Below are 19,301 nucleotides of genomic sequence, written 5' to 3'. Positions count from 1 at the left end.
GAAATCAGGCTAACTTCCGAACGAAGCAAGCTATCCTCTTGAAACTTGGCACAAGTAGTTGTTATTGATGTAGGTCGGATGGTATTGCAAATGGACCATATCGGTCCACTTTTACGTATAGCCCCCATATAAACGGACCCCAAATTTGGCTTGCGGAGCCTCTAAGAGAAGCAAATTTCATGCGATCCGTCTGAAATTTGGTACATGGTATTAGTATATGGTCTCTAATAACCATGCAAAAATTGGTCCCCATCGGTCAATAATTATATGTAGCCCCCATATAAACCGATCCCCAGATTTGGCTTGCGGAGCCTCTAAGTGAAGCAAATTTCATCCGATCGGGGTGAAATTTGGTACATGGTGTTAGTATATGGTCCCTAATAACCATGCAAAAATTGGTCCACATCGGTCAATAATTATACATAGCCCCCATATAAACCGATCCCCCGATTTGGCTTGCGGAGCCTCTAAGTGAAGCAAATTTCATCCGATCGGGGTGAAATTTGGTACATGGTGTTAGTATATGGTCTCTACTGGTCCACATCGGTCCATAATTATATATAGCCCCCATATAAACCTATCACCAGATTTGACCTCCGGAGCCTCTTGGAAGACCAAAATTTATCTGATTCAGTTCAAATTTGATACGTGGTTTTAAAATATGGACTCAAACACCCAATCAAAAATTGGTCGAAATCGGTCCATAATTATATATAGCCCCCATATAAACCTATCCCCAGATTTGACCTCCGGACCCCCTTGGAAGATCAAAATTTATCCGATTCGGTTGAAATTTGGTACGTGATCTTAGTATATGGTATCCAACAACCATGCCAAAAGTGGTCCATATCAGTCCATAATCATATATAGCCCCCATATAAACCGATCCCGAGATTTGGTTTTGGAGTTGAAATTTGGTACATTGTGTTAGTATGTGGCCATTAACAACCATGCCTAACTAGGTCCTAGGTCCTAGCTCTACGTACCGTCCATATCGATTCGTAATTATTTGTAGACTTACATATACATACCTTTTTTGACTAGTATATACCACGTATGGACTAACTCACAATTTAGAAAACGTTGTTAAGAAGTTTGAAGATACCACAACCCAAGTAATTCGATTGTGGATGACAGTCTTTCGTAGAAGTTTCTACGCAATCCATGGGGGAGGGTACATAAGCTTCGGCCTGGCCGAACTTACGGCCGTATATACTTCTTTATTTTTCGTTACAATTTTTTTACGTTGAAAGTTTCTATGACTCGAGGAGGAATCGAACTGAAATTGAACGCACTAAAAATTCTATGGAATGGATCAATTCTATGATGAAAGAGATTTTGATAGAATTTTTTAAATTAAAAAAAAATATTGAAATAATGTACATTAAATTAGTATTTCAGAAAAACAATACCACATGTTTTTCTGAAATACTAATTTCACTAACATTCACGATGCCAACAATCGCTTGTTAGATTATTCTGTCCAAACAATTTTTTTCTAAAAAAAAATAATTTAAAAACTTTTTAAAAACATATGGTCCCTGAAGAATTCGTCCAAAATATTTCACAAGAATAAAAAAAAATGTGAGTAGTAATTCATTATTTGTAAAACTCTGGTAATGTTGCGGGTAGTAAGATATTGTCTACAAGTTATGCTATAGATATCACATGCAGTTGCAGTTAACATGGCTTTGTTGGGATGATTAAAAAAGGCAGTCATAAGAAGCCATTCTTAATGTAGAATATACATTGGACGTGACTTTTTTGAAAATGAGATTGGATCAACAAGTTGTTAATAATTATAATTTAAATGTCATGAAAAGGATATGGTGCTGTAAGCGTGAACGTGGTGGGCATTTGGCTGATAATGCCTTCCATTAAGAAAGACATACTTTCCACTTTATTATGAAATACATATACGAACATTTATCTAAAAAATTGATATTTTGCATTTAAGTGCAGGATGTTCTGCCATAACATCTGTGAGATTTCACTCAGTACCATTTAATGTTTGTACAATAAAACTTGTATGTTTTTGGCGGTAGAGCAAAAATGCAAAAATTTTCTAACAAGTTCTTTGGCCAAAGTTATTTAGATCTAGTCTTCACTATCTATATTTCTATAACTATAGAAATTACATTATCTACGAGTATGGAACTAATGTTATTAGTTTCAGGAAATTGTCATTATTTTGTTTGGTCCCACATTCACATTCCATACTCCCTGCCTGAAGTACAATAATTCACAAGGACTGTCAATAATTTCCTTATAATTCGAAACGACCTTCAATTGCCAAAACAAGCTAAAGATGTAGCAATAACTCAGTCTCATTGAATTACACAGAAAAAACGGAAGACATCCATTAGCCACTTTTAGTTTCAATTTGTAGTAAAAACTACTTTGGTCCTGGTGGTCCAAGGTATGCTGACCATATTCGCACATAATGACTCTATTTTAGCCAATCAGTTCTATTTACAACACATCTAAATATGTCTACAAAAGCTATTAATAGACTTTCGACATTGTTGGTGGCACGTGCCGTACATCATGGGCAGGAGTATGAGGAATGTTGCCATTTCAACAAAACCAGAATTGTCATTCGGGTTGGTGGCACAGATGGATGACAATGGCGGTATTTACTTAAACGGCAATGCGTGGTATTTGTCATCTCCTTATAATGTTAACTTAAATGCCACTTTAGTTGTCTTTGGAATCACAACAATAAAGATGTTAACGACCATTATTTTATTTTATCCCTAGGGCATATTAGCTGTCCTCATTCTTGAATTCTTTTTTAATTTCGATGTAATTTTGATTTCATTGTGAGTTTTTTTACAAACTCGGGGATCCTGGGGTATATAATTGTAAACGGATATTTTATTCTTGTGAATTTCTTGAGTAGAAGTCCATATAATTGGGTTGCAATGAATAACTAATTTCCCGGGAAAATAAAAATAAATAAAATGAAGCTTCATATTGTCCTTTAAGAGGATGAAGCAAATATAAAAAATAACAAATAACTACTGCCAACCATATACAGAAAAACTTTTATTCAGACTTAATCACGATGTCAATTGATCCAATAACCAACTAAAAAATTAATTTGTTCAATAAAACAAAATAATAATAATAATAGTTATACATAAAATATAATTATTCGAGCTTTATGGTCAGAGAAGATTAAGTAACTTGATCAATTGGTTCATTGAAACTGAAATGCCACATACACCCAGAAAAGGAATATGATCACCTCAAGCATGTTTTAAGAGCAAAATGTTATTTTTGGGTGGTGACCATGTAACATGGTTTTCTCAACTATGTTATTTTCTCGGAAATCATGTATCTGATTTCGGCAAGCAGGTTATATTTGACGAGAAAATAACATTTTAGTGACAAACATGTTACCTGGTCACCATACAAAAATAACATTTTGCTCTTGAAACATGTTTGAGGTGATCATATTCCTTCTCTGCGTGTACAAATCCAACTACGAACATTTCAGTTCGGCCGATTTTCATAGTCTTTAGTATACATGGTGGCTCATATGTAAAGAGTAATATTTTTTCTTCTTTTTATTTTATAGGTAACAAGTATATAGGTCAAAAGTTCGACTGGGCCAAATCCTAACTACTCATCACCATGGAACGCATACACTATTTTTGTTTCAAAACATCTCCTGTGTAATGGATTGTCATATACAATAAATTCGGTAAGCATTACGTCTGTAGTAAATTGATTAAGATAAAGCATTTAAATCCAATGGAACATTTAATGGAACATACACCACTCTAATACCCCACTCTAATGACAAAATATTCTATAGAAATAACATTTTTACAAAATTTTTCTGTAGAAATAAAATTTTGACAAAATTTTCTACAGAAATACAATTTTGACAAAGTTTTTTATTAAAATAAAAGTTTTGATAAAATTCTGTATAGAAATAAATTTAAGCAAAATTTTCTATAGCAATGAAATTTTGACACAACTTTCTATAGACATAAATTTTTGACAAAATTTTCTATAGAAATAAATTTTTGTCAAAATTTTCTATAGAAATAAAATTTTGACACAACTTTCTATAGACATAAATTTTTGACAAAATTTTCTATAGAAATAAAATTTTGACACAACTTTCTATAGACATAAATTTTTGACAAAATTTTCTATAGAAATAAAATTTTGACAAAAGTTTCTATAGAAATAAAATTTTGACAAAATTTTCTATAGGAATAAAATTTTGACAAAATTTTCTATAGAAATAAAATTTTGACAAAATGTTCTGTAGAAATAAAATTTTGACAAAATGTTCTATAGAATTAAATTTTGACAAAATTTTCCATGGAAATAAAATTTTGCAAAATTTTCCTTAGAAATAAAATTTTGACTACATTTCTATAGAAATAAAATTGTGACAAACTTTTCTATAGAAGTAAAATTTTGACAAAATTTTCTATAGACATAAAATTTTGAAAAAATTTCCTATAGAAATAAAATTTTGATAAAATTTTGAAAAGTTTTCTATAGAAATAAAATTTTGACAAAATTTTCTATAGAAATAAAATTTTGACAAACTTTTCTATAGAAATACCAATTTGACAAAAGTTTCTATAGATATAAAATTTTGACAAAATTTTCTATAGAAATAAAATTTTGACAAAATTTTCTACAGAAATACAATTTTGACAAAGTTTTTTATTGAAATAAAAGTTTTGATAAAATTCTCTATAGAAATAAATTTAAGAAAAATTTTATATAGCAATGAAATTTTGACACAACTTTCTATAGAAATAAAATTTTGACAAATTTTTCTATAGAAATAAAATTTTGACAAATTTTTCTAGAGAAATAAAATTTTGACAAAAGTTTCTATAGAAATAAAATTTTAACAAAATTTTCTATAGAAACAGAATTTTGACCAATTTTTCTATAGAAATAAAATTTTATCTAATTATACAATTATTTTTCGAGCTTTATGGACAGATATAGATTAATCTATACTAAAGGCTGTGGAAAGGTTCATTCGCCCGAACCGAAACATGTACAGTCCAGGCGTGTATAGATTTGTATCTGGCGTTTTCTTTTCAATGGCTCTATTAACCATGTTCATTAATCTATATCTGTCCATAAATCTCGACAAATAATTGTATAATTAGATATAATGCATTTGGACGTCAATTGCCTGTTTCGGTATCAGGCTAACATGAAATATAAGAAATAAAATTTTGACAAAATTTTCTATAGAAATAAAATTTTGATAAAATGTTCTATAGAAATAAAATTTTGACAAAATTTTGCAAAATTTTCCTCAGAAATAAAATTTTGACTACATTTCTATAGAAATAAAATTTTGACAAAATTTTCTATAGAAATATTTTGACAAAATTTTCCATGGAAATAAAGTTTTGACCAATTTTTCTGTAGAAAAAAAATTTTGACAAAATTTTCCCTAGAAATAAAATTTTGACAAAATTTTCCCTATAAATAAAATTTTGACAAAATTTTATATATAAATAAAAAATTTTCTATAGAAATAAAATTGTGACAAAATTTTCTATAGAAATAAAATTTTTGCAAAATTTTCTATAAAAGTAAAATTTTGACAAAATTTTCTATAGACATAAAATTTTGAAAAAATTTCCTATAGAAATAAAATTTTGATAAAATTTTGACAAAGTCTTCTATAGAAATAAAATTTTGACAAAATTTTTTATAGAAATAAAATTTTGACAAACTTTTCTATAGAAATACCAATTTGACAAAAGTTTCTATAGAAATAAAATTTTGACAAAATTTTCTATAGAAATAAAATTTTGACAAAATGTTCTATAGAAATAAAATTTTGACAAAATTTTCCATGGAAATAAAGATTTGACCAATTTTTCTGTAGAAAAAAAAAATTTTGACAAATTTTTCTATAAAAATAAAATTTTGACAAAAGTTTCTATAGAAATAAAATTTTGGCCAATTTTTTTATAGAAAAAATTTTGACAAAATGTTCTACAGAAATAAAATTTTGATAAAATTTTCCATGGAAATAAAATTTTGCCAAATTTTCCATAGAAATAAAATTTTGACAAAATTTTATACATGAGTATAAATAAAATTTTGACTACATTTTCTATAGAAATAAAATTTTGACAAAATTTTCTATAGAAATAAAATTTTGACAAAATTTTCTATAGAAATAAAATTTTGACAAAATTTTCTATAGAAATAAAATTTTGACAAAATTTTCTATAGAAATAAAATTTTGATAAAATTTTCTATAGAAATAAAATTTTAACCAATTTTTCTATAGAAATAAAATTTTGACAAAATTTTATATATAGATACAATTTTTCTATAGAAATAAAATTTTAAAAAATTTTTCTATAGAAATAAAATGGTGACAAAATTTTCTATAGAAATAAAATTTTGACAAATTTTTCTACAGAAATAAAATTTTTGCCTGTTCATTTCCTATAAAATAGCATTTTAAAACAGTGATTTTTATTTTCGATTTATTATTGGGTATTTCCTCATGCTACTTATTCGCACAGCTATCCAATTATTTCCGCCATGGTATTATTCGCCATCCTGGTATGGTATCATCGTATGTATATGTTATGTCCAAATTAGTTTGTGGTAAAACTCCAGATTCTATAAGACGCCTTAAAATACGTCCAGTTTTGCTATTATATTTATTTCCCCACAAAGATATTTGATTCACCTTATTAGGCTTCTTCATTGTCAATAGAATCATGGTGATGCCTTCAGCATCAATATCATTATATTGAATATGTAATGATTCCAATCTAGTGCAAGCAGATAAATACTGAGCAATATATTCTGCACCATGAGTACCTAGACCACAACCACTAATATTTAAATACTTCAATGTACCCGATGATGAAATTGCCTTTAGAAGATAACAAGCACCGTCTGGACCAATTTTGTTGTAGGCCACATTTAACTTTAACAAATTTGAATGGGGATTATAGAGATACTCTGCCATTATTTCCATATCTTGGGGTAGAAATTCACATTTTTCCATTTCAATCGTTTGCAGTTTATTTTGCCATATAAGAGATGATACGGCAAGGGCAATTTTCTCGGAATCCAAACTCAAGTCTTGACCTAGTAAACGACTGGCATTAAAGCCAATTAACGAGAATGATTTATGTATACCATCAGCTAGAAGGGCAAAATTATATTGATTTATACTGCATGATGATACATCCAAATATTGCAAAGTTTTTGATTTAATTAGAAAGGATCGTAGATTTATAACATCTTCGTCGGTCAGAGGAGTCCCTGGAGGTAAGAAGAGTATATTGTTATTTTCATGGCAATAACTTAGTTGACATCTTACCTTCCAATGTTAGTTCCTTCACCTTCATTATATCCACTTTTGTTTCAAGACACCAGAAAAACTCACTTGGCAATTGCATTAATTTTAATATGATTTTTCTTAATTTTGCTAGATTTTCAACAAAATCATAGAGCAAATCTTCTCTATTTGTCATAATTTGTAATCCTTTTAATTGTATGCTAGTTAAGTTTCTTGTCTTAATAAATTCTATTATGGTTGCAAAATCGCATACATTATCATAAGGTCTCTTTAAACGGTCTACAAAATCTAAACGATCGAATATAAAATTTCGATATGGTCTCTTATCGTATTCACGTTGCCAACAATCCAATAGCAATACAGAGAGATGGCGATATTTGTGAGATGGTGGATCATCAAAGCAAGGCCGATGACAATCGACCATTTTGATATAGAAATATTATAAATTTTCTGTTTTGTTTTTCTAAGATAGAAGATTTCGAACATTTATTTTAACATTTGACTGTAGTTTAATGTAACAAACGACAGTTCCTTCCCTTTAACCTTGACAGAAAGTTTAATACCGCCTAAAAATATACTTTAAATATTTGTTGTTGAAGAATACATTTACGCACAGTGATTCATAAATAAAAATAAAATTTGACAAAATTTGCTATGCAAATTATATTTTTTCAAAAATTTTCTAAAAAATTAAATTTTGAAAAAATTTTTCATAGAAAAAATTTTTGACAAAATTTTCTATAGAAATAAAATTTTAACAAAATTTTCTATAGAAATAAAATTTTGACAAAATTTTCTATAGAAATAAAATTTTGACAAAATTTTCTATAGAAATAAAATTTTCACAAAATTTTCAATAGAAATTGAATTTTGACAAAATTTTCTATAGAAATACAATTTTGACAAAAGAAATAGAAAATTTTTATAGAAAAAAAAAATTATAGAAATAAAGTTTTCTATAGAAATAACATTTTGATAAAATTTTCTATAGAAATAAAATTTTTGCAAAATTTTCTATAGAAGTAAAATTTTGACAAAATTTTCTATAGAAATAAAATTTTCACAAAATTTTCTATAGAAATAACCTTTTGACAACATTTTCCATGGAAATAAAATTTTGCAAAATTTTCCATAGAAATAAAATTTTGACAAAGTTTTCTATAGAAATACAATTTTGACAAAAGAAATAGAAAATTTTTATAGAAAAAAAAACAAATATAGAAAAAAAAAATTGCTATAGAAATAAAAATTTCTATACAAATAAAATTTTTGCGAAAATTTCTATAGAAGTAAAATTTTGACAAAATTTTCTATAGAAATAAAATCTTGACAAATTTTTCTATATATACAAAATCTTGACAAAATTTTCTATAGTAATAAAATTTTCTATAGAAATAAAATTTTGACAAAATTTTCTATAGAAATAAAATTTTGACAAAATTTTCTATAGAAATAAAATGTTGACAAAATTTCCTATAGAAATAAAATTTTAACAAAATTTTCTATAGAAATAAAATTTTGACAAAATTTTCTATAGAAATAAAATTTTGACAAAATTTTCTATAGAAATAAAATTTTCACAAAATTTTCAATAGAAATTGAATTTTGACAAAATTTTCTATAGAAATACAATTTTGACAAAAGAAATAGAAAATTTTTATAGAAAAAAAAAAAACAAATATAGAAAAAAAATTTTCTATAGAAATAAAATTTTGACAAAATTTTCTATACAAATAAAATTTTTGTGAAAATTTCTATAGAAGTAAAATTTTGACAAAATTTTCTATAGAAATAAAATCTTGACAAATTTTTCTATATATACAAAATCTTGACAAAATTTTCTATAGTAATAAAATTTTCTATAGAAATAAAATTTTGACAAAATTTTCTATAGAAATAAAACTTTGACAAAATTTTCTATAGAAATAGAATTTTGACAAAATTTTCTATAGAAATAAAATTTTGACAAAAGAAATAGAAAATTTTTATAGAAAATAATTTTTAAAAAAATAAAATTTTGACAAAATTTTCTATAGAAATAAAATCTTGACAAAATTTTCTATAGAAATAAAATTTTGACAAACTTTTCTATAGAAATAAAATTTTGACAAAATTTTCTATAGGAATAAAATTTTGACAAAAATTTCTATAGAAATAAAATTTTCACAAAATTTTCTATAGAAATAAAATTTTGACAAAATTTTCCATAGAAATAAAATTATCGTTTTGTTTTGTTTTGTTATTGTTGGTTTTTTCGTTAATCATTGTTGTTGTTTTTTTGATTTCAGCTTAAAAAATTATTAGCAAAATTATGCTGATGAGGAATGTGGTAACTCCGTAATGTGCGTTCAGCCAACCATCTTGCAGTCTATAGGGCTTTGCCAAAATAAATTTGACAAATATTCTGTTCCTCTGTTGGTTAAGCTACACTTGTAGTTTAGTCAATGCATAGTTTTAAGCTGAAATCAAAAAAAAAAAAAAACAACAACAACAACAACAACGACAGCGACAAAAATTTTTTGACAAAGTTTTCTATAGAATTAAAATTTTGACAAAATTTTCTATAGAAATACAATTTTGACAAACTTTTCTATAGAAATAAAATTTTAACAAAATTTTCTATAGAAATAAAATTTTGACAAAATTTTCTATAGAAATAAAATGTTGACAAAATTTTCTATAGAAAAAAAATTTTACAAGATTTTCTATAGAAATAAAATGTCGACAAGGTTTGCTATAGAAATAAAATTTTGACAAAATTTTCTATAGAAATAAAATTTTCAATAGAAATAGAATTTTAACAAAATTTTCAATAGAAATAGAATTTTGACAAAATTTTCTATAGAAATAAAATTTTTACAAAATTTTTTATAGAAAAAAAATTTTGACAAAATTTTTTATAGAAAAAAAAATTTTGACAAAATTTTCTATAGAAATAAATTTTTGACAACGTTTTTTATAGAAATAAAATTTTCACAAAGTTTTCTTTAGAAATAAAATTTTAACAAAATTTTCTATAGAAATAAAAACTTTTCTATACAAACTATATTTTGACCAACTTTTCTATAGAGATAAAATTTTGGCAAAATTTTCTTTAGAAATAAAATTTTGACAAAATTTTCTATAGAAATAAAATTTTGACAACATTTTCTATAGAAATAAAATTTTGACAAAATTTTCTATAGAAATAAAATTTTGACAAGGTTTTTTGTAGAAATAAAATTTTGACAAAATTTTCTATAGAACTAAAATTTTGACAAAATTTTCTATAGAAATAAAATTTTGACAAAATTTTCTATAGAAATAAAAACTTTTCTATACAAACTAAATTTTGACAAACTTTTCTATAGAGACAAAATTTTGACAAACTTTTCTATTGAGATAAAATTTATACACAATTTACTATAGAAATAAAATTTTGACAAAATTTTCTTTAGAAATAAAATGTTGACAAAATTTTCTATAAAAATAAAATTTTGACAACATTTTCTATAGAAATAAAATTTTGACAAAATTTTCTATAGAAATAAAATTTTGACAAAATTTTTTATAGAAATAAATTTTTGACAACGTTTTTTGTAGAAATAAAATTTTCACAAAATTTTCTTTAGAAATAAAATTTTAACAAAATTTTCTATAGAAATAAAATTTTGACTCAATTTTCGAAAAAAAATTTCTATAGAAATAAAATTTTGACAAAATTTTCTATACAAACTAAATTTTGACAAACTTTTCTATTGAAATGAAATTTTAACAAACTTTTCTATAGAAATAAAATGTTGACAAAATTTTCTATTGAAATAAAATTGTGTTTTCTATAGAAATAAAATTTTAACAAATTTTCTATAGAAATAAAATTTTGACAAATTTTTCTGTAGAAATAAAATTTTTATACAATTTTCTATAGAGATAAAATTTGATTTAATGGAATTACTATAAAGTAAAATACAATTTTCCATATCGCTGGTACTACCTAAGGTAAATATGTCGTAATGTTTCTGAACCCAGTATTCTTTGAAATAAAATTCATTTAAATTCACAAATATTTTAGAAATCATATCAATTGAAAAGAAATATTAGAAACGCGTTTTAAAAATGGCTTTACAAACATCAAAATATCTTCTAGTGAATTTTCCTAAAATACTTAAATGTATCCCTGGAGTTATGGTGGTGAAGCGCAACACTTCTTTCGATTACACCAATACCATGTGTGGAAAGCGTGAATATGTGGGTTTCGGCGTTAATGGTTCTCCCACTTATTGTGATCTCGCCGAATATCCTATGCCAGCCATACGTTTTCGTGAACCTGATGCGACAATTTGTGCATTACGTGAAAAAGAAAAAGGGGATTGGAAACAATTATCCAAGGAAGATATTAAGACCTTATATCGCTATAGTTTCTGTCAGACATTTGCTGAATTTAAAGCCCCTACTGGAGAATGGAAAATGCATTTAGGTATTGGACTTTGGGCCTGTGCTGTGGGTATTCTCTTTTCGGCCTTCGTAAGTCATTCATATGGGGAGGTGCCAGAAACCTTTAAAGAAGATCGGCGTCAAGCTCAGCTCAAACGGATAATAGCCTTGGAAATTAATCCCATTACTGGAATTTCCTCAAACTGGGATTATGAAATTGGAGATTGGAAATAAATGATTGGACTGCATTATGTATTGATTTATATTTTGTTCTTTTGTTATGTGATTTACAAATATAATGCTCTCTTACTTTTCTAAAATTTGGGTGAAATTCACCCAATACGTAAATGTGATTAACTTCTTTTTTATCTTTATGCGATGGTCGATTCTATGTCTAGATCAATGATATGAAATCCCTATGAGTTCGTAAGGCGTTACGGTGAAACCACTTGGCTTTTCCAGGGAAAAATCACAAGTATAACCTGTTTCTGTTGAGATTGGACTAAACTTTTCTGTTCGGCGTGCAACGCTTGTCTTTCTTATGATGACAAAGACAACTGTATGCAAGAAACCGTCCCAACAGTAAAACGAGACGGGCAAGGGTTTAAGAAGAAAGTTCACGGATTCGAAGGAAACAGCCTATCTCGTGAGGCAGTCATATTGAAATTATGATCGAGTTCAACATTGACAAAATGATAAAAGATTTAATCTAACAGGTTGGCTGATAAGTACCCGGCCTGACACATTGATGGCGTCACTAGTATTAAATGCATAATATTTTTATATAGTACCAACCTTCAAATGATTCGTGTCAAAATTTGACGTCTGTAAGTCAATTAGTTTGTGAGATAGAGTGTCTTTTGTGAAGCAACTTTTGTTATTGTGAAAAAATTGAAAAAAAGGAATTTCGTGTTTTGATAAAATACTGTTTTCTGAAGGGGAAAAATACGGATGCAAAATTCAAGCGTGGTGAAATGAGCACGGAGGACGGTGAACGCAGTGGACGCTCGAAAGAGGTGGTTACCGACGAAAACATAAAAAATCCACAAAATGATTTTGAATGACCGTAAAATGAAGTTGATCGAGATAGCAGAGGCCTTAAAGATATCAAAGGAACGTATTGGTCATATCATTCATCAATATTTGGATATGCGGAAGCTCTGCGCAAAATGGGTGCCTCGCGAGCTCACATTTGACCAAAAACAACAACGTGTTGATGATTCTGAGCGGTGTTTGCAGCTGTTAACTCGTAATACAACCGAGTTTCTCCGTCGATATGTGACAATGGATGAAACATGGCTCCATCATTACACTCCTGAGTCCAATCGACAGTCGGATGAGTGGACAGCGACCGGTGAACCGTATCCGAAGCGTGGAAAGACACAAAAGTCCGCTGGCAAAGTAATGGCCTCTGTTTTTTGGGATGCGCATGGAATAATTTTTATCGATTATCTTGAAAAGGGAAAAACCATCAACAGTGACTATATATGGCGTTATTTCCGCGTTTGAAGGTCGAAATCGCGGCAAAACGGCCCCATATGAAGAAGAAAAAAGTGTTGTTCCACCAAGACAACGCACCGTGCCACAAGTCATTGAGAACGATGGCAAAAATTCATGAATTGGGCTTCGAATTGCTTCCCCACCCACCGTATTCTCCAGATCTGGCCCCCAGCGACTTTTTCTTGTTCTCAGACCTAAAAATGATGCTCGCAGGGAAAAAATTTGGATGCAACGAAGAGGCGATCGCCGAAACTGAGGCCTATTTTTAGGGAAACCGAAGGAGTACTACAAAAATGGTATCAAAAAATCGGAAGGTCGTTATAATCGTTGTATCGCTCTTAAAGGGAACTAAGTTGAATAATAAAAACAAATTTTGACAAAAAAAAATGTGTTTTTCTTTGTTAGACCGGGGACTTATCAGCCAACCTGTTACATCAACATAGCTTGACGTAGTGCTAATAGTGTGAAGATGGGAAAAGATTTTCTACAATTTTCACAAACACAATGTTCACAGACAGTTATTTCTTCCCGGGACCCTACATCAACTTCTGTCCATTGACGATGAAGTTATTTTGGACAAGACTGAAAAAATGAGCAATTTGGCCAAAATCCATGTAAAATTCATCGCAGAAGATTCAAATTTGCACCGCTTCCGGATTACAAATCGGGGATCCGAGCTACTTTTTTTGAGGCTATTTTTTCAGAAGTGGATTATCTCCTCTCAATGATGTTGGTGACATTTCTGAGTGTTTAAAAGTGGTTTCATCGCAAAGTGAAACGCCGTACGAACTCAACTAAAAATGGAGATTCTTGTGATTGAGCTAAAAAAAGAATCGGACAGCACTCATAGAAAATAGAGAGAAATTCAACACGTGATGCCACTATAGCAAGTCTAAACTAATCTTATCGAAAAAAAATGGTAGTCGGATAGTGTAAGATCAGAATTATACATCAAAACTTCCCAGTCAAGTTCGTTTTTGAGTCGTTCACAATGTTTTTCGTCTAGCGTTTGTCTCATAAAAGACTATTTAGAAGTTCTGGCCGTTTTTCGATAGTTTACTTCAACCTCATCAGTTAATGAAAGAAAAATATTCGTGGATAACTCCTTCCTAATCTCTTCGAAATGGATGATTCCTTTCCAATTCCACCGAACATAACCTATCGAGTCGTTAATCCTGGCTATAGCTTCACCACGCTTGGACACTGATCCTTTCCCCTCATTATTGTCGCATTTCTTCTGTTCAAAAATCGTTCGGTTTCATTTCATTGCAGAAAAGAATCGCTGATGGTTATTCGACCTAGTCATGTGGTACCCAAAACGTTGAAATTACTTAGCCAGTCTTGTTTAAATGGCTAATTGTTAAATAATTCTCTCATTTCTCTATTCTTGGTTATTTGTTAAAAAGTGTTAATATGTCTGTCGCAGGGATGGAAAATACAGTTTTTAAGAAAGTACAAAAAAGGTATTTTTTGAGCGGAAAGGTACTTTTTACTAAATTTCAACAAAAATTTCACTGGAAGATTATTGTCAAGAGACTGAATTTTAAAGAAAATAAAATTTTGACAAAATTTTCTATATAAATAAAATTTTGCAAAAATTTTCTATAGAAATAAAATTTTGCAAAAATTTCCTATAGAAATAAAATTTTTACAAAATTTTCAATTGAAATGAAATTTTGACAAAACTCGCAATAAAAATAAAATTTTGCAAAAATTCTATATAGAAATAAAATTTTGACAACATTTTCTACCGAAATAAAAAATCGATAATATAGAATCGCATTCTTTTTTCGACTAAAACATTCTTGAAGTTCAATAAAATCCTGTTTTTGACTATATCTTTTACAAAATCGAGATTTTCTTCCCACATGAATATGTCTGTATTGCCATATTTGTAAAAGACTATTAGCAAATAAGGTTGATAAAGACTTTCTCAAAAAATTAAAATATTTTGTCAAAGCCATTGTACCATAAATCTGATATCGACTCAAAAATGTCTACACAAAAGGTACTAAATTCTTCGCGGGGGTACTACGGTACTGACCGGGGTGAAAAAGTATTGAAAAAAGTACTATAGTACTGCATTTTCCATCCCTGGTCTGTCGACGACAAACGATATTAAACGCAATGTTGGATAAATATTTTAAACAATTATTCAAAAATCGTAAAAAAACGAATTTTTATTAAAAAGATCCGTTTTATCCTTTTTATACCCTCCACCATAGGATGGGGTGGTATATTAACATTGTCGTTCCGTTTGTAACACATCGAGATATTGCTCTAAGACCCCATAAAGTATATATATTCTGGGTCGTGGTGAAATTCTGAGTCGATCTGAGCATGTCCGTCCGTCTGTTGAAATCACGCTAACTTCCGAACGAAATAAGCTATCGACTTGAAACTTGGCACAAGTAGTTGTTATTGATGTAGATCGGATGGTATTGCAAATGGGCCATATCGGTCCACTTTTACGTATAGCCCCCATATAAACGGACCCCCAAATTTGGCTTGCCGATCCTCTAAGAGAAGCAAATTTCATCCGATCCGGCTGAAATTTTGTACATGGTGTTAGTATATGGTCTCTAACACCCATGCAAAAATTGGTCCACATCGGTCCATAATTATATATAGCCCCCATATAAACCGATCCCCCGATTTGGCTTGCGGAGCCTCTAAGAGAAGCAAATTTCATCCGATCCGGCTGAAATTTGGTACTTGGTGTTAGTATATGGTCTCTAACAACCATGCAAAAATTGGTCCATATCGGCCCATAATTATATATATAGGCCCGAAATAAATCGATCCCCAGATTTGACCTCCAGAGCCCCTTGGAAGAGCACAACTCTTCCCATTCGGTGGAAATTTGGTACGTGGTGCTAATATATGTCCTCAAACACCCATGCAAAAATTGGTCGAAATCGGTCCATAATTATATATAGGCCCCATATAAACCGATCCCCAGATTTGACCTCCGGAGCCCCTTGGAAGAGCAAAATTTATCCGATTCGGTTGAAATTTGGTACGTGATGATAGTATATGGTATCCAACAACCATGCAGGAATTGGTTCCTATCAGTCCATAATTATATATAGCTCCCATATAAACCGATCCCCAGATTTGACCTTCGGTGCCTTTTGGAGAAGCAAAATTCATCCGATCTGGTTGAAATTTGGTACGTGGTGGTAGTATATGATATTTAACAACCATTCCAAAAGTGGTCCATATCAGTCCATATCAGTCCATATCAGTCCATAATCATATATAGCCCCCATATATACCGATCCCGAGATTGAGTTTTGGAGCCTCTTGGAGGAGTAAATTTCATGCGAGTCAGTTGAAATTTGGTACATTGTGCTAGTATAGTTATATGTAGCCCTCAGATAAATCGATCCTCAATCACACAAAAATTGGTCCATATCAATAATTGTATATAGCCCCCATATAAGCGACCATCATATTTCAATTCTGGCTCCCTACGTACCGTGCAAAAGTCCATATCGATTCGTTTGTAGACTTACCTACACATACCTTTTTTGTCTAATATATACCACGTATGGACTAACTCACAACTTAGAAAACGATTTAAGATACCACAACCCAAGTAATTCGATTGTGGATGACAGTCTTTCGTAGAAGTTTCTACGAAATCCATATCGGTCTATAGTTATATATGGCCCTCAGATAAATCGATCCCCAATCACACAAAAATTGGTCCATATCAAGTTCATAATTGTATATAGCCCCCATATAAGCGACCCCCATATTTCAATTCTGGCTCTCTACGTACCGTGTAAAAGTCCATATCGATTAGTAATTATTTGTAGACTTACCTACACATACCTTTTTTGTCTAAGATATACCACGTATGGACTAACTCACAACTTAGAAAACGATTTAAGATACCACAACCCTTACCTAAAACTGGCGATATTATTGCCTTCACACTACGAATATGTCGATCCCAGGATAAGTTTGACTGTAAATACAATCCCAAATATTTAACCGAGTCTACTTCTCTTATTGACTTGCCACCTACATCTATAGCAAATGTAGATCCAAACCGTGCATGAGGTCTAAATCTTATAAGTTTTGTCTTCCTCTCATTGATAAAAAGTCTATTTATACGCATAAATTCAAAAATCAATGCTGCATCTCGTTCGATTGTGGATAACAGTCTTTCGTAGAAGTTTCTACGAAATCCATGGTGGAGGGTACATAAGATTCGGCCTGGCCGAACTTAGGGTCGTTTATCCTTTTTTCAGCTGAAATAAGAAGAACAAACAAAAAATAATATGAAATTGTTGTCACATCAAGAATGCAATCCTAAGTAAAATTCAAATTTCACCATTTGTTGTGTAAACTTTTTATTCACTCTGAGTCACCCTCTAATACCAAATATAAAAGTTCAAAAAGCTCTTCAAGCTTTCTCAGTTACACTCAATAAAAGAGAATGTAAGCTTTTATGTTCATATCAATTTTAAACTTTTACTCATGCTCTCCGAAAAGTAATAACTGCACTTTATTTACACACTTTCTCTCTCTCTCTCCTTCTTGTTTGACTTCTCAAATACTCCACAATGAATTTTGTTGACATTTAAATATCTCATCCCACATATACTTCCGGTTAACGGTCATGAAATTGTATTGAAATCTATGATTGTCATGAGTGTGGGAGATGTTGTCGTGTGTGTGTGTGTGTGATATTGTGGTTATTGTTTATGTGTTAGTAGGTGCTGGCATACGAGATGGGATGCTATTTTGTTGTTGTTTAAATAAAAGAAAGAAACAAACAATAACACATAACAGGTTGGGTGGGCGACAAAGATATGAAAAGTGCGATTGTTGAATGTTTTTATCGTTCTTAGAAATGAGTGGTGTGGTGATTGCGTAAAACTTAAATCACATTGCTGTCAGGTCGTCTTGGTTAAATTATTCGCTTGTATGTATACGTGTAAGTGTGTGTGAATATATTGTGCAAAATCTCTGCCACCAATAACAATAGGCAAATCTCAAAGGACATGCTATAGACGTTGAGACAATAGGCAATAGTAACGATAATAACAACAGCGTTATAGGACAACCGAGGATGTATTGTAGAGTAAATCATATACGAGATAGACATGCCAATGTTAATGTGTGTGCGCGTTCTATTGTTTTCTAGTATGGAGAAATGTTTTGTTGTTGTTGTTGTACGTTCGATTTAGTGTTGAAGAGAAATGTGAATTGTGTGGGGAAAACAAACTGGAGGATAACGATTACTTTGACTGCGACAACAAAAACAACATCAATATACCTACGACAACACATATTCACTCATCGTTTTTATCAGGGTTGCCCAATTTTGCGAGATTTCAAACGGTGTAGGTTTCAGTTGAATAAAAGCTTTGGATTTTAATTGGATTCATATCACGAATAGAAAATATTCGTTTTTAAATATTTTTCGATCAGGAGTGATTGCCTGCAAGGAATTTAGTTGAGGATATTTGTTTTCTTGAACCCTCATGTTATTGTTTACAAGAGAATTTGCATCTTCATTTATATTAATAAATGGAATCGTAATGGAATTCAAGAGTGATTGTGCTATATTTGACTGAAAAATTAAATGGCTAAAAATCTGAAAATATGAATGAATCTGAAATATGAATGAATACAAACAAGTATATAGGTCGTAAGTTCGGTCAGGCCGAATCTTATGTACCCTCCACCATGGATTGCATAGAAACTTGTACTTAAGACTGTCATTCACAATTGAATTACTTGGGTTGCCGTAACACTTGCCGTTGGCAAGGTATCTTAAAACTTCTTAACACCGTCTTCTCAATTGTAAATTAGTCCATACGGGGTATATATTAAACAACATTTTTACAAAATTTTCTATATAAATAAAATTCTGACAAAATTTTCTATAGAAATAAAATTTTGCCAAATTTTTGTATAGTAATAAAATTTTGACCAAATTTTCCATAAAAATTAAATTTTGGCAACATTTTGTATAAAAATACAACCTTGACAAAATTTTGTATGGTAATAAAATTTTGACAAAATTTTCTACAGA

The 19,301-nt window shown here is 29.7% G+C and overlaps 3 protein-coding genes across 4 annotated transcripts in view; 2 read left to right on the top strand and 1 right to left on the bottom strand.

Annotated features, from left to right (window-relative positions):
• LOC142238166 (uncharacterized) overlaps nt 1-19,301 on the top strand; it is a 370,552-nt gene that overhangs the window by 190,988 nt on the left and 160,263 nt on the right. For both annotated transcript variants that reach the window (XR_012722668.1, XR_012722669.1), the window contains exon 10: nt 3,584-3,709. The gene's annotated coding sequence lies outside the window, so the exon portion shown is untranslated. The remainder of the gene's footprint in view (nt 1-3,583; nt 3,710-19,301) is intronic.
• Nucleotides 6,489-7,847, bottom strand: LOC142238977 (uncharacterized). Its single transcript, XM_075310741.1, has 2 exons — nt 7,355-7,847; nt 6,489-7,296 (listed from the first exon to the last, which is right to left on the bottom strand). Exons 1-2 carry the CDS (start codon nt 7,755-7,757, stop codon nt 6,551-6,553), a joined length of 1,149 nt encoding a protein of 382 aa, XP_075166856.1. The 5' UTR covers nt 7,758-7,847; the 3' UTR covers nt 6,489-6,550.
• Nucleotides 11,357-12,094, top strand: LOC142238863 (cytochrome c oxidase subunit 4 isoform 1, mitochondrial-like). Its single transcript, XM_075310590.1, has one exon. It carries the CDS (start codon nt 11,429-11,431, stop codon nt 11,978-11,980), a length of 552 nt encoding a protein of 183 aa, XP_075166705.1. The 5' UTR covers nt 11,357-11,428; the 3' UTR covers nt 11,981-12,094.

This window comes from Haematobia irritans, chromosome 5 (genome assembly GCF_050003625.1).
Source record: "Haematobia irritans isolate KBUSLIRL chromosome 5, ASM5000362v1, whole genome shotgun sequence".
Lineage (NCBI taxonomy): Eukaryota > Metazoa > Arthropoda > Insecta > Diptera > Muscidae > Haematobia > Haematobia irritans.
Note: the sequence above shows the minus strand (reverse complement) of the source record. Positions and strands in the feature narration are given on the sequence as shown.

Coding starts and splice junctions, on each gene's coding strand:
- LOC142238977 (XM_075310741.1), bottom strand. CDS start 7,757: ATGGTCGATTGTCATCGGCCTTGCTTTGATGATCCACCATCTCACAAA. Junction 7,297..7,354: donor GAAGGAACTAACATTGGAAG/GTAAGATGTCAA, acceptor TCTTACCTCCAG/GGACTCCTCTGACCGACGAA.
- LOC142238863 (XM_075310590.1), top strand. CDS start 11,429: ATGGCTTTACAAACATCAAAATATCTTCTAGTGAATTTTCCTAAAATA.